Raw genomic sequence first — 12,395 nt, forward strand, 5'->3', positions numbered from 1 at the left:
TGGCAGTCTGAGCTACTATCCCGTGGCTCAGGTTCCCTTTGAGTGGGGAGGAGTTCAAGGCCTGTTGAGAGTTGCGATAAGCCCTGCCTTGCCTGTGGACTGTCTGCTGGGTAACGACCTAGAACATAACGCCTGGAAGGAAGTGGAGTTTAAGGCCCACACTAAGGTGCTGGGGTTACCAAGGTGGACTTGCGTAGTCACGTGGTCCATGGCTGCCCGGCAAGAGGCTCAACCCGGGTTGGAGCCTGAGACAATGGCCCAACCCAATGCTGGTCGTGAAGAGGAGAGTGTTGTGGAGGACACGCCCCGTGTGATGGATGGGGAGCCCACGGAGGTACCCCTGGGTCCGTGGAGGTGGATGTTGTTCCCGTGGGGGACTTGCCGACCCTTGCCAAATGGCATGCGGAAGGAGGCCAGGAGGAATTCTGTCAGGCACAGAAGGAGTGCCCAGCCCCACGCTTGAAGGCATGGGGCGACAGGCCGAAGCCCAAGCGACTGATCAGGAGCCCGGCAGTTTTCACGTGTACTGGGTGAATGGCCTCCTCTACAGTGAGCCTAAGGTTCCGGTGCATGGATGCTCGAGGGCCTTAGTGGTCCCCCAATGCTACTGGGTCTTCTTATTGGAACTGGCGCATGAAATACCCTTGGCTGGACACCTGGGCCAGGACAAGACCTTTGCGAGGCTAGTCCCACATTTTTATTGGCCCAGGATGAGAGTTGCCTCTGACACCTACTGCAAGACTTGCAAGACTTGCCAGGCAAGTGGCAAGACGGGGACCAAAGTGAAGGCCCCTTTGGACCAGCTCCCGGTGGTCGGGACCCCTTTTGAGCGGGTCGGTATCGACATCGTTGGGCCGTTGGACCCTCCGACCTCTGCGGGACACCGGTTCATCTTGGTGTTAGTGGACCACGCCACTCGGTACCCAGAGGCTATTCCTCTGAGGACCGTCACTGCACCTGTGGTGGCGCAGGCCCTGATGGGGATATTTACCAGAGTGGGATTCCCCAAGGTCGTGGTGTCAGACAGGGGCACGAACTTCATGTCGGCCTACATGCAGGCCATGTGGAAGGAGTGCAGAGTGACCTATCGGTTCTCCACTCCTTACCAACCCCAGACTAACGGTCTCGTAGAGCGCTTCAATAAGACCTTGATGGGGATGATCCGGAGCCTGCCATAGGACTTGAGGCGGAAATGGGACATCCTCCCTCCTTGCCTGCTGTTTTCGTACCATGAGGTGCCACAGAAGGGAGTCGGGTTCAGCCCCTTCGAACTGCTCTATGGCCATCCTGTTAGGGGGCTCTCAGCCTTGTCAAGGAGGGGTGGGAGAAGACTTCGAAGAAGTTCCCCCGTGATGTCGTCAGCTACATGCTGGCGTTCCACAGCCAGATGGCCAAGCTGTGGAAGGAAGCCTCAGACAACTTGGAGGCTAGCCAGGCCGTCATGAAGGAGTGGTATGACCGCAACGCTCGGACGGTGGAGTTGGACGCTGGACAGAAGGTGTGGGTCATGGAGCCTGGGGAGCTTAGTGCCCTCCAGGACCAGTGGACTGGTCCGTAACAAATTGTGGAGCATCGAGGCCTGTCTACCTATGTCGTTGATTTAAAGACCCCCCATCAGCCCCATCGGGTGCTCCACGTCAACCACCTGAAGCCTCACCATGAGCGATCTGAGATTGCTCTCCTCATGGTGACGGATGGGAGCGAGGAGGAGGAGAGTGAGCCTCTTCCTGACCTTCTGGCGGCCCTGGAGAAGGATGGTTCAGTGGAGGGAGTTGTCCTCTCCCCATCCTTGACCCCAGAGCAACAGAGGGACTGCCGCCAGGTATTGGCGCAGCACGCCTCGTTGTTCTCCCTCACGCCTGTAATTACACATCTGTGTACCCATGATGTGGACACAGGGAACAGTCCACCTGTAAAAACCAAGTCTTACCGGCTGTCCGAGAAAGTTAAGAACAGCATCCAGGGTGAGGTGACCAAAATGCTGGAGCTGGGAGTGATCGAACCTTCCAGCAGCCCGTGGGCTAGTCCGGTTGTGCTGGTGCCGAAAGCGGCCCCACCGGGCACCACACCAGCACCTCGGTTCTGTTGGACTATCCGGGATTGAACTCTGTCACCAAGACAGACGCTCACCCGATGCCGCGGGCGGATGAGCTGATCGACCGGCTGGGAGCAGCCCAGTACCTCAGCACCCTTGATCTAACATCAGGGTACTGGCAGATTGCCATGGCCGAAGGAGCGAAGGAGAAGACAGCGTTCTCCACCCCCAAGGGCCACTTCCAATTCAGAGTGATGCCCTTCGGGCTCAAGAATGCTCCGGCCACCTTCCAGCGGTTGGTGAACCAGGTGCTGTCTGGCCTGGAGTCCTTCTCAGCGGCGTAGCTGTCTTCAGTAGCACCTGGGAGGACCATCTGGAGCCTCTCCAGGATGTGCTGCAGGCTCTGCAACGCGCTGGCCTCACCATCAAAGCCAGCAAGTGCCAGATGGGACAGGGATCTGTCGTTTACCTGGGACACCTGGTGGGCGGGGGTAAGGTGCAACCCCTCCAGGCCAAAATTGAGACCATCATGGCCTGGGAGCCCCCCAAGACCCAAACTGAGGTCCGAGCCTTCCTCGGCCTCACTGGATACTACCGCAGGTTCGTCAAGGGATATGGCACCATCGTAGCCCCCTTGACCGAGTTGACGTCCAAAAAGTAGCCACGCAAGGTGATCTGGACGGCTGCTTGCCAAGAGGCATTTGAAACACTGATGCGGGCGATGTGCACCGCTCCGGTGCTGGCCACTCCTGACTTCCAGAAAGAATTTATCGTGCAGATGGATGCCTCAGAGCACGGCGTAGGCGCTGTGCTTTCGCAACTCAACAACGACGGCCAAGACCAACCTGTGGCCTTTATCTCCAGAAGACTCCTCCCTCGGGAACGGCGATGGAGTACCATCGAGCGAGAAACCTTCGCTGTGGTCTGGGCCTTGAAGAAGTTGAGGCCATACCTCTTTGGCTCTCACTTCCTGATTCAAACCGACCACCGACCCCTTCACTGGCTCATGCAAATGAGAGGCGAAAATCCCAAGTTGCTAAGGTGGTCCATTTCCCTATAGGGGATGGACTTTTGGCTGGAACATCGACCCGGAGTTGACCACGCCAATACTGACGGTCTCTCCCGGTTTTTCCGCCTTAGTGACGAGAATTCCATAGAGGTTGGGTAGCTCTCCCCACTTTCAGCTCGGGGGGGGGGGGAGGGGAACGCATGTTAGACCTGTCAGCCCTAGGGTGGTCTTTCCCTATTTTTTTCACCCTTGCCTTATTTTTCCCACCTACTTTTTGTTGGCACCTTCCCATTGTTTCCCAATGTTAAGGTGCAGGTGCTCTCTTCCCCTAACATGGCTGCCACTGACCCCTGCTACTGCAGCGCGGTCTTTGTAGATGCACTCCAGTAGCCAGGAGCTGTCTGGAACCCTTAAACAATGTTGCGATACCAGCCTGCCAGCCTGCCCATAGCTAGAATGAGGTAAGCTCTAGAACAGGGGAGGTGACACCAACTGCCACTGCCAACTACCGCTATATAAGGAAAGGGAGGGAAACTTTCCAGTCAGTTGGGGCATCACTGACCTGGGGGACCCACGCAGAAGATTTAGGCGGTAGGGCCTAGTCAAGGACCTATGCCACTGGGAGTGACAGGGCTTAGGTGCTGCCTTCCAAGTAGAGTGAGGAACCCTGAGCTAGCCCACTGATCTGGCCCGGCAGGAGGGGAACCCAGGGACCCTCTTCAGTGACCTTCTGAGGGAACTTGACCAGCCTTCAACTCAACCACCCCCCCTCTTCCAGCAACCAAGAACCACCTCCTAAGGGCGCCAGAACAACCAAGAGCCGAGAAGACTACTTTCTTGTGTTACCAGGACTACTAGGGATCAGCCAGGTGCTGTGTGGTGCCGCTTCTGCGACCCTCTGCCTCATCGGGGCCTTCACTGTCCTGCCTTGCCCCCTGACCTAACTGCCTGGACTGCCTGCTAAGCGCTTCCCCTACTTAGCGCTAGACCACCGACCTGCCTGAAGCGCTGTGACCCTGCTAATTTCCCCCCTTTGAGTAGCACTGTATCTGCCTCAATTACCACAGCCGAGTGAACTGCCCCCGATGCACCACACTCTCCGAGCGCCATCCTGCTCTGAAGCGCCAGCTGTGCACTCACCGCCACGGCCCGGAGCTGTTCGCACCCTGCTGAGGTGCCTGAGGAATCCTCTCCCTGTGACCGCGGCTCCAGCGCCACACGTAGAAAACCCGGGACGCGCTGTGCCTGCCAGCGCTGCTGTCTGCCACCACGCTGTGCCCGGCGCCCCCATCGGAGCCAGCGCCCCCATCGGAGCCAGCGCCGACATCGTGCCCCCCTCGGCGGCCCTCGGAGCCAGGAGAGGGCCGCTGCACCGAGTACACTAGGCCACGCTTGGCCTGAAGTCCTCATCATTGGCGCGCCCCGCCCCTGCTGATGTCGTCGGAAGATAGGCGGGAACGCCACCCCACGAGCCGCGCTGCCATTGGTGGCCGCGGGCACGACCCCCTAAGGAAGCCTGCCGATTGGTCCTGGGCTTGGGAAGCCTCTGGAGGCCCGGGACCCACACGCCGGAGCAAACCCGGAGGGGCGCTATAGCCCCACAAGGCCCAAAGACCACCGGGGGGCTCAGGAAGAGCACAAGCCCCCGGCGACCATACCAGCCGCCATCAGCCGACGCAAGGGGCCCGGGTAGGCCCGAAGAAACAGGTAACCCCTCGGGGAAGGAGGGTGGGTCGCTTGAGTGAACGCGGGGCCTCTGGAGGACCGGAGGGAGATCTCGAGATTGCCCCTTCCCCGAGGGAGACTGCTGTTGGCCCGGTTGTACCCGCAGGGCTTCTGAGACTGGGCGAGAGCCCCCAGGAAGAACTAGGTGACTGCCCAGTCAAACGAGTAACCCCCTTTCTAGAGGGAATGATATTGGCTGACGTGCCCTGTTCAGTGGAAGTGTTTATGACTGGCCCTACAATGAATGGTCTGGCCTAATGCACTGGTTGTCTCCCTGAGGAAATGTTGAGTAACCTCTAGACGCAGGGGGCTACGGTGGTTAATAACAGTAAGTGGTTACTGTGACTAATGAAATGTTCTACCGTAATGAAATGTTTTACCCTCATTTAAGGCACGGTTTATTCCTGCAGCTAGGAAATGTTACTGCTGAGTAAGGCAGCATTTATCCTTCTACTGAAATGCATAAAGAGTTAATGTTGTAGGGATTCGGGATTCGGGAACTGCCCTAATGATTTGACAGCTGTGGTTTTCATTCTAGATGTGCTGCATTGATGATGAAATGCCCCTTTGCTCCCTTAGTAAAATGTACTGTTGAAATGTATGTTATTGCTAACTGAACTGTTCACTTCGGGCTAACAGCCTGGTTATTCCTGCTAAAGGGGTCTAAGGGAATGTTCACCCTTGCTTGGTGAGAAGTTGGGTGAAACGCCTACAGTTATTTAATATTTAATATTTATTCATTTTAGTATTTATTGCTGAGTGAGGAAACCCATGTGGTTTGTAAGAGAAGCTAATAAGTTATTCTCCTGTGAATTCTTGATCACCCTGATGCTAATCTTAAATAAATAACTTATTGATTTGAATCCAGCATTCTGGTGTGGTCTCAGTCATTGCGTCTGCATTTATTGTCTCAGTGGATGCGTGTGCTGTGTAGTCACTTAACACCTGAGCTTTCGGGTGCCTACCTGTTCGTGCCAGGCTACACCCGGGAAACTTGTGACCCCAGTTCTTACAAGGTGTATGCCTCTTGTCAGGTCTGTGCCTCTGGTCATGGGTGTCCCTCTCATCAGGTGTGTCCTTCTCGTTAGGTGTATGCCTCTGATCAGATGCGTGCCTCTTGTCAGGTGTGTGCCTCTCCTCAGGAGTTTCCCACTCGTCAGGTGTGTGCCTCTCCTCAGGAGTTTCCCACTCGTCAGGTGTATGACTCATCAGGTATGTGCCTCTCGTCAAGTGTGTGCCTCTCGTCAGGTGTGTGCCTCTCGTCAGGTGTGTGCCTCTCGTCAGGTGTGTGCTTTATCAGGTGTATGGCTCTCGTCAGGTGTGTGCCCTTCGTCTGGTGTGTGGCTCTCGTCAGGTGCGTGCCTCTCGTCAGGTGCGTGGCTCTCGTCAGGTGCATGGCTCTCGTCAGGTGCATGGCTCTCGTCAGGTGCATGGCTCTCGTCAGGTGTATGGCTCTCGTCAGGTGTATGGCTCTCGTCTGGTGTGTGCCCTTCGTCTGGTGTGTGCCTCTCGTCTGGTGTGTGCCTCTCGTCTGGTGTGTGCCTCTCGTCTGATGTGTGCCTTATCAGGTGTATGGCTCTCGTCAGGTGTATGGCTCTCATCAGGTGTGTGCCCATCGTCTGGTGTGTGCCCATCGTCTGGTGCGTGCCCATCGTCTGGTGCGTGCCTCTCGTCTGGTGCGTGCCTCTCGTCTGGTGCGTGCCTCTCGTCTGGTGCGTGCCTCTCGTCTGGTGTGTGCCTCTCGTCTGGTGTGTGCCTCTCGTCTGGTGTGTGCCTCTCAGGTGTGTGCCTCTCGTCTGGTGTGTGCCTCTCGTCAGGTGTGTGGCTCTCATCAGGTGTGTGGCTCTCGTCAGGTGTGTGGCTCTCGTCAGGTGTGTGGGTGTGTCGGGTGTGCTGTGTCTCATTGGGGTGCGTGTGCTCAGTGGAGTGCCTGGCTGTGTCAGGTGTGCTGTATTTCATTGGGGGGGGGGTGTGCTCAGTGGAGTGCCTGGCTGTGTCGGGTGTGCTGTATTTCATTGGGGGGGGGGGTGTGCTCAGTGGAGTGCCTGGCTGTGTCGGGTGTGCTATGTCTCATTGGGGTGTGTATGCTCAGTGGAGTTCCTGGCTGTGTCGGGTGTGCTGTATTTCATTGGGGGAGGGGATGTGCTCAGTGGAGTGCCTGGCTGTGTCGGGTGTGCTGTGTCTCATTGGAGTGTGTGTGCTCAGTAGAGTGTCTGGCTGTGTCGGGTTTGCTGTATTTCATTGGGGGGGGTGTGCTCAGTAGATTGCCTGGCTGTGTCGGGTTTGCTGTATTTCATTGGGGGGGGGGGTGTGCTCAGTGGAGTGCCTGGCTGTGTCGGTGTGCTGTGTCTCATTCGGGGGTGTGTGCTCAGTGGAGTGCCTGGCTGTGTCGGGTGTGCAGTGTCTCATTGGGGTGTGTGTGCTCAGTGGAGTGCCTGGCTGTGTCGGGTGTGCTGTGTCTCATTGGGGGGGGTGTGCTCAGTGGAGTGCCTGGCTGTGTCGGGTGTGCAGTGTCTCATTGGGGTGTGTGTGCTCAGTGGAGTGCCTGGCTGTGTCGGGTGTGCTGTATTTCATTGGGGCGGAGGGGTGCTCAGTGGAGTGCCTGGCTGTGACGGGCGTGCTGTATCTCAATGGTTGTGTGCTCAGTGGAGTGCCTGACTGTGTCGGGTGTGCTGTATCTCATTGGGGTGTGTGTGCTCAGTGGAGTGCCTGGCTGTGTCGGGTGTGCAGTGTCTCATTGGGGTGTGTGTGCTCAGTGGAGTGCCTGGCGTGCTGTATTTCATTGGGGGGGGGGGAGGGGGTGCTCAGTGGAGTGCCTGGCTGTGTCGGGTGTGCTGTATCTCAATGATGTGTGTGCTCAGTGGAGTGCCTGGCTGTGTCGGGTGTGCTGTATCTCATTGGGGTGTGTGTGCTCAGTGGAGTGCCTGGCTGTGTCGGGTGTGCTGCATCTCATTGGGGTGTGTGTGCTCAGTGGAGTGCCTGGCTGTGTAGTGTGTGCTGTATTTCATTGGGGGGGGGGGTGCTCAGTGGAGTGCCTGGCTGTGTTGGGTGTGCTGTGTCTCATTTGGATGTGTGTGCTCAGTGGAGTGCCTGGCTGTGTCGGGTGAGCTGTGTCTCATTGGGGGGGGGTGTGCTCAGTGGAGTGCCTGGCTGTGTCGGGTGTGCTGTGTCTCATTGGGGGGTGTGTGCTCAGTGGAGTGCCTGGCTGTGTCGGGTGTGCAGTGTCTCATTGGGGTGTGTGTGCTCAGTGGAGTGCCTGGCTGTGTCGGGTGTGCTGTATTTCATTGGGGCGGGGGGGTGCTCAGTGGAGTGCCTGGCTGTGACGGGCGTGCTGTATCTCAATGGTTGTGTGCTCAGTGGAGTGCCTGACTGTGTCGGGTGTGCTGTATCTCATTGGGGTGTGTGTGCTCAGTGGAGTGCCTGGCTGTGTCGGGTGTGCAGTGTCTCATTGGGGTGTGTGTGCTCAGTGGGGTGCCTGGCGTGCTGTATTTCATTGGGGGGGGGGAGGGGGTGCTCAGTGGAGTGCCTGGCTGTGTCGGGTGTGCTGTATCTCAATGATGTGTGTGCTCAGTGGAGTGCCTGGCTGTGTCGGGTGTGCTGTATCTCATTGGGGTGTGTGTGCTCAGTGGAGTGCCTGGCTGTGTCGGGTGTGCTGCATCTCATTGGGGTGTGTGTGCTCAGTGGAGTGCCTGGCTGTGTAGTGTGTGCTGTATTTCATTGGGGGGGGTGCTCAGTGGAGTGCCTGGCTGTGTTGGGTGTGCTGTGTCTCATTTGGATGTGTGTGCTCAGTGGAGTGCCTGGCTGTGTCGGGTGAGCTGTGTCTCATTGGGGGGTGTGTGCTCAGTGGAGTGCCTGGCTGTGTCGGGTGTGCAGTGTCTCATTGGGGTGTGTGTGCTCAGTGGAGTGCCTGGCTGTGTCGGGTGTGCTGTATTTCATTGGGGCAGGGGATGTGCTCAGTGGAGTGCCTGGCTGTGTCGGGTGTGCTGTGTCTCATTGGGGTGTGTGTGCTCAGTGGAGTTCCTGGCTGTGTTGGATGTGCTGTATTTCATTGGGGTGTGTGTGCTCAGTGGAGTGCCTGGCTGTGTCGGGTGTGCTGTATCTCATTGGGGTGTGTGTGCTCAGTGGAGTGCCTGGCTGTGTCGGGTGTGCTGTATTTCATTGGGGGGGTGTAAACTCAGTGGAGTGCCTGGCTGTGTCGGGTGTTGTGTATTTCATTGGGGGGAAGGGGGTGCTCAGTGGAGTGCCTGGCTGTGTCGGGTGTGCTGTATCTCAATGGTGTGTGTCCTCAGTGGAGTGCCTGGCTGTGTCGGCTGTGCTGTATCTCATTGGAGTGTGTGTACTCAGTGGAGTACCTGGCTGTGTCGGGTGAGCTGTGTCTCATTGGGGTGTGTGTGCTCAGTGGAGTGCCTGGCTGTGTCGGGTGAGCTGTGTCTCATTGGGGTGTGTGTGCTCAGTGGAGTGCCTGGCTGGGTCTGGTGAGCTGTGTCTCATTGGGGTGTGTGTGCTCAGTGGAGTGCCTGGCTGTGTCAGGTGTGCTGTATTTCATTGGGGGGAGGGGGGTGCTCAGTGGAGTGCCTGGCTGTGTCAGGTGTGCTGTATTTCATTGGGGGGAGGGGGGTGCTCAGTGGAGTGCCTGGCTGTGTCGGGTGTGCTGTATCTCAATGGTGTGTGTGCTCAGTGGAGTGCCTGGCTGTGTCGGGTGTGCTGTATCTCATTGGGGTGTGTGTACTCAGTGGAGTGCCTGGCTGTGTCGGGTGTGCTGTATTTCATTGGGGGGTGTAAACTCAGTGGAGTACCCGGCTGTGTAGTGTGTGCTGTATTTCATTGGGGGGGGGGGGGGTGCTGAGTGCAGGACACCATTGGTAGTGCAGTCTGTGTTACTAGGAGGGTTGTGCCCATATGAGGGTTTGGTTGTGTTGTGTGTATTTTAAGGAGGTTTTCATTGTGTTGTGCAGTGTGCGCTGTAAATGCTGTGAAAAGGGTTCAATCAGGGTGTAGTGTCAGTGAGCCAGGCAGCCATAGCAGACACAGTGAGCCAGGTAGCCATAGCAGATGCAGTGAGCCAGGCATCCATAGCAGACGCAGTGAGCTAGGCAGCCATAGTAGACGCAATGAGCCAGTCAGCCATACCAGGCAGAGTGAGCCAGGCAGCAATAGTAGACACAGTGAGCCAGGTAGCCATAGCAGACGCAGTGAGCCAGGCAGCAATAGTAGACACAGTGAGCCAGGTAGCCATAGCAGACGCAGTGAGCCAGGAGCCATAGCAGACGCAGTGAGACAGGCAGCCATAGCAGACCCAGTGAGCCAGGCAGACATAGCAGACGCAGTGAGCCAGGCAGCCATGGCAGACGCAGTGAGCCAGGCAGCCATAGCAGACGCAGTGAGCCATGCAGCCATAACAGACCCAGTGAGCCAGGCAGACATAGCAGACCCAGTGAGCCAGGCAGCCATAGCAGACCCAGTGAGCCAGGCAGCCATAGCAGACTCAGTGAGCCAGGCAGCCATAGCAGACCCAGTGAGCCAGGCAGCCATAGCAGACCCAGTGAGCCAGGCAGCCATAGCAGACCCAGTGAGCCAGGCAGCCAGCGCAGAGCCAGGCAGCCTTAGCAGACCCAGTGAGCCAGGCAGCCATAGCAGACGCAGTGAGCCATGCAGCCATAGCAGACTCAGTGAGCCAGGCAGACATAGCAGACGCAGTGAGCCAGGCAGCCATAGCAGACGCAGTGAGCCAGGCAGCCTTAGCAGACACAGTGAGCCAGGCAGCCTTAGCAGACGCAGTGAGCCAGGCAGCCTTAGCAGACGCAGTGAGCCAGGCATCCATGGCAGACGCAGTGAGCCAGGCAGCCATTGCAGACGCAGTGAGCCAGGCAGCCTTAGCAGACCCAGTGAGCCAGGGAGCCATAGCAGACGCAGTGAGCCAGGCAGCCATAGCAGACGCAGTGAGCCAGGCAGCCATAGCAGACGCAGTGAGCCAGGCAGCCTTAGCAGACCCAGTGAGCCAGGCAGCCATAGCAGACCCAGTGAGCCAGGCAGCCATAGTTGACCCAGTGAGCCAGGCAGCCATAGCAGACCCAGTGAGCCAGGCAGCCATAGCAGACCCAGTGAGCCAGGCAGCCATAGCAGACGGAGTGAGCCAGGCAGCCATAGCAGATCCAGTGAGCCAGGCAGCCTTAGCAGACTGAGTGAGCCAGGCAGCCATAGCAGACCCAGTGAGCCAGGCAGCCATAGCAGACCCAGTGAGCCAGGCAGCCATAGCAGACCCAGTGCGCCAGGCAGCCATAGCAGACCCAGTGAGCCAGGCAGCCATAGCAGACCCAGTGAGCCAGGCAGCCTTAGCAGACCCAGTGAGCCAGGCAGCCATAGCAGACCCAGTGAGCCAGGCAGCCATAGCAGACCCAGTGAGCCAGGCAGCCATAGAGGACGCAGTGAGCCAGGCAGCCATAGCAGACGCAGTGAGCCAGGCAGCCATAGCAGACCCAGTGAGCCAGGCAGCAGCCAGTGTCAATATCTGGGACCCCGAACAGTGTCTGATGGTGCATTTGGGCAGCAAGTGACGAATGTTAACAATGTGTCATTGCCAAAGAGGCACGCAGTCTTTTGAAGTAATCTTGGACATGTGAAGTGTGTTCTGCTAACAGTGAAACAAACGCTCTTCGTTTTGTTCCCTTGATTAGTTTAAACAGAAGAAGAAACGACTGCGCTCAAGAAAAGAAAGGAATAAATTGCATCGCAGATGGAAGTCCAGTCGAAGAGCAAACCTGCAGGAGAACGTCATGGTGAGATCAATCAATCAATCAGAGTACTTGTAAAGCTTGCTACTTGCCCGTGAGGGTGGCAAGGCGCTATGGCGAGGGGGGAGGGGGTGCTGCTACTGCTCGAAGAGCCAGGTCTTGAGGAGTCTTCTGAAGGCGAGTAGGTCTTGGGTCTGCCGTAGGTCGGTAGTGAGGGTGTTCCAGGTCTTGGCGGCGAGGTGGGAGAAGGATCTGCCTCCGACTGTCGATCTTCGGATGCCGGGGACAGCGGCAAGCGCAAGGCTGGCAGAGCAGAGCTGGCGGGTGGGGGTGGATCTATAGATGTTAGTGCATCAAATGTATCCCAAAGATCCCTGGGTGTCCGTGATGTGATGTGATGGCATGTGACAGCATGTGGCAGCATGTGGCGGCATGTGATGGCATGTGTTGGCCGCAGTTCTATTTGATGGCACATGATTAGGCTCAGCGGGTCCTCACACTGCTCTGCCTGGGAAGTATCACAGAGAGCCCTGGATGTGCTGGACGTGTGGTGCGATGGCCCGTGATGGAACAAGAACACCACATGGTGATCTTAGGGCTTATTGTTTGTTCATACTGCTCTGTGTGACGGAACTACTGCATGAAATGTAACAGAGACCCCTGGGTGTGCTTGTCATGCCATGCGATGGCACGTGAAATGCTTCCAACAAGAGTACACAGGCTCTAGCGCTCTGCAGACTGCACCATGGATGTCAAGCGCAGTCAGCATCAACCCTGGGGCAAGAGACTCCTCAGACAGGTACTGTTAGCAGGTTTGCCACATCTTGTCGAAGGGGGGAAGTTGTTGTGTGGCAACTGCGGTCAGCGTTTTCATTGCCAGTATAGACCATATTTT

General features: G+C 57.3%; 1 protein-coding gene across 1 annotated transcript in view; it reads left to right on the plus strand.

Annotated features, from left to right (window-relative positions):
• AGBL2 (AGBL carboxypeptidase 2) overlaps positions 1 to 12,395 on the plus strand; it is a 986,768-nt gene that overhangs the window by 522,949 nt on the left and 451,424 nt on the right. Inside the window, exon 14 of the mRNA XM_086959752.1 lies at positions 11,444 to 11,545. Coding sequence (XP_086815878.1) covers positions 11,444 to 11,545 — 102 coding nt within the window. The remainder of the gene's footprint in view (positions 1 to 11,443; positions 11,546 to 12,395) is intronic.

The sequence above is a fragment of the Lissotriton vulgaris genome, chromosome 2_2 (assembly GCF_964263255.1).
Source record: "Lissotriton vulgaris chromosome 2_2, aLisVul1.2, whole genome shotgun sequence".
Lineage (NCBI taxonomy): Eukaryota > Metazoa > Chordata > Amphibia > Caudata > Salamandridae > Lissotriton > Lissotriton vulgaris.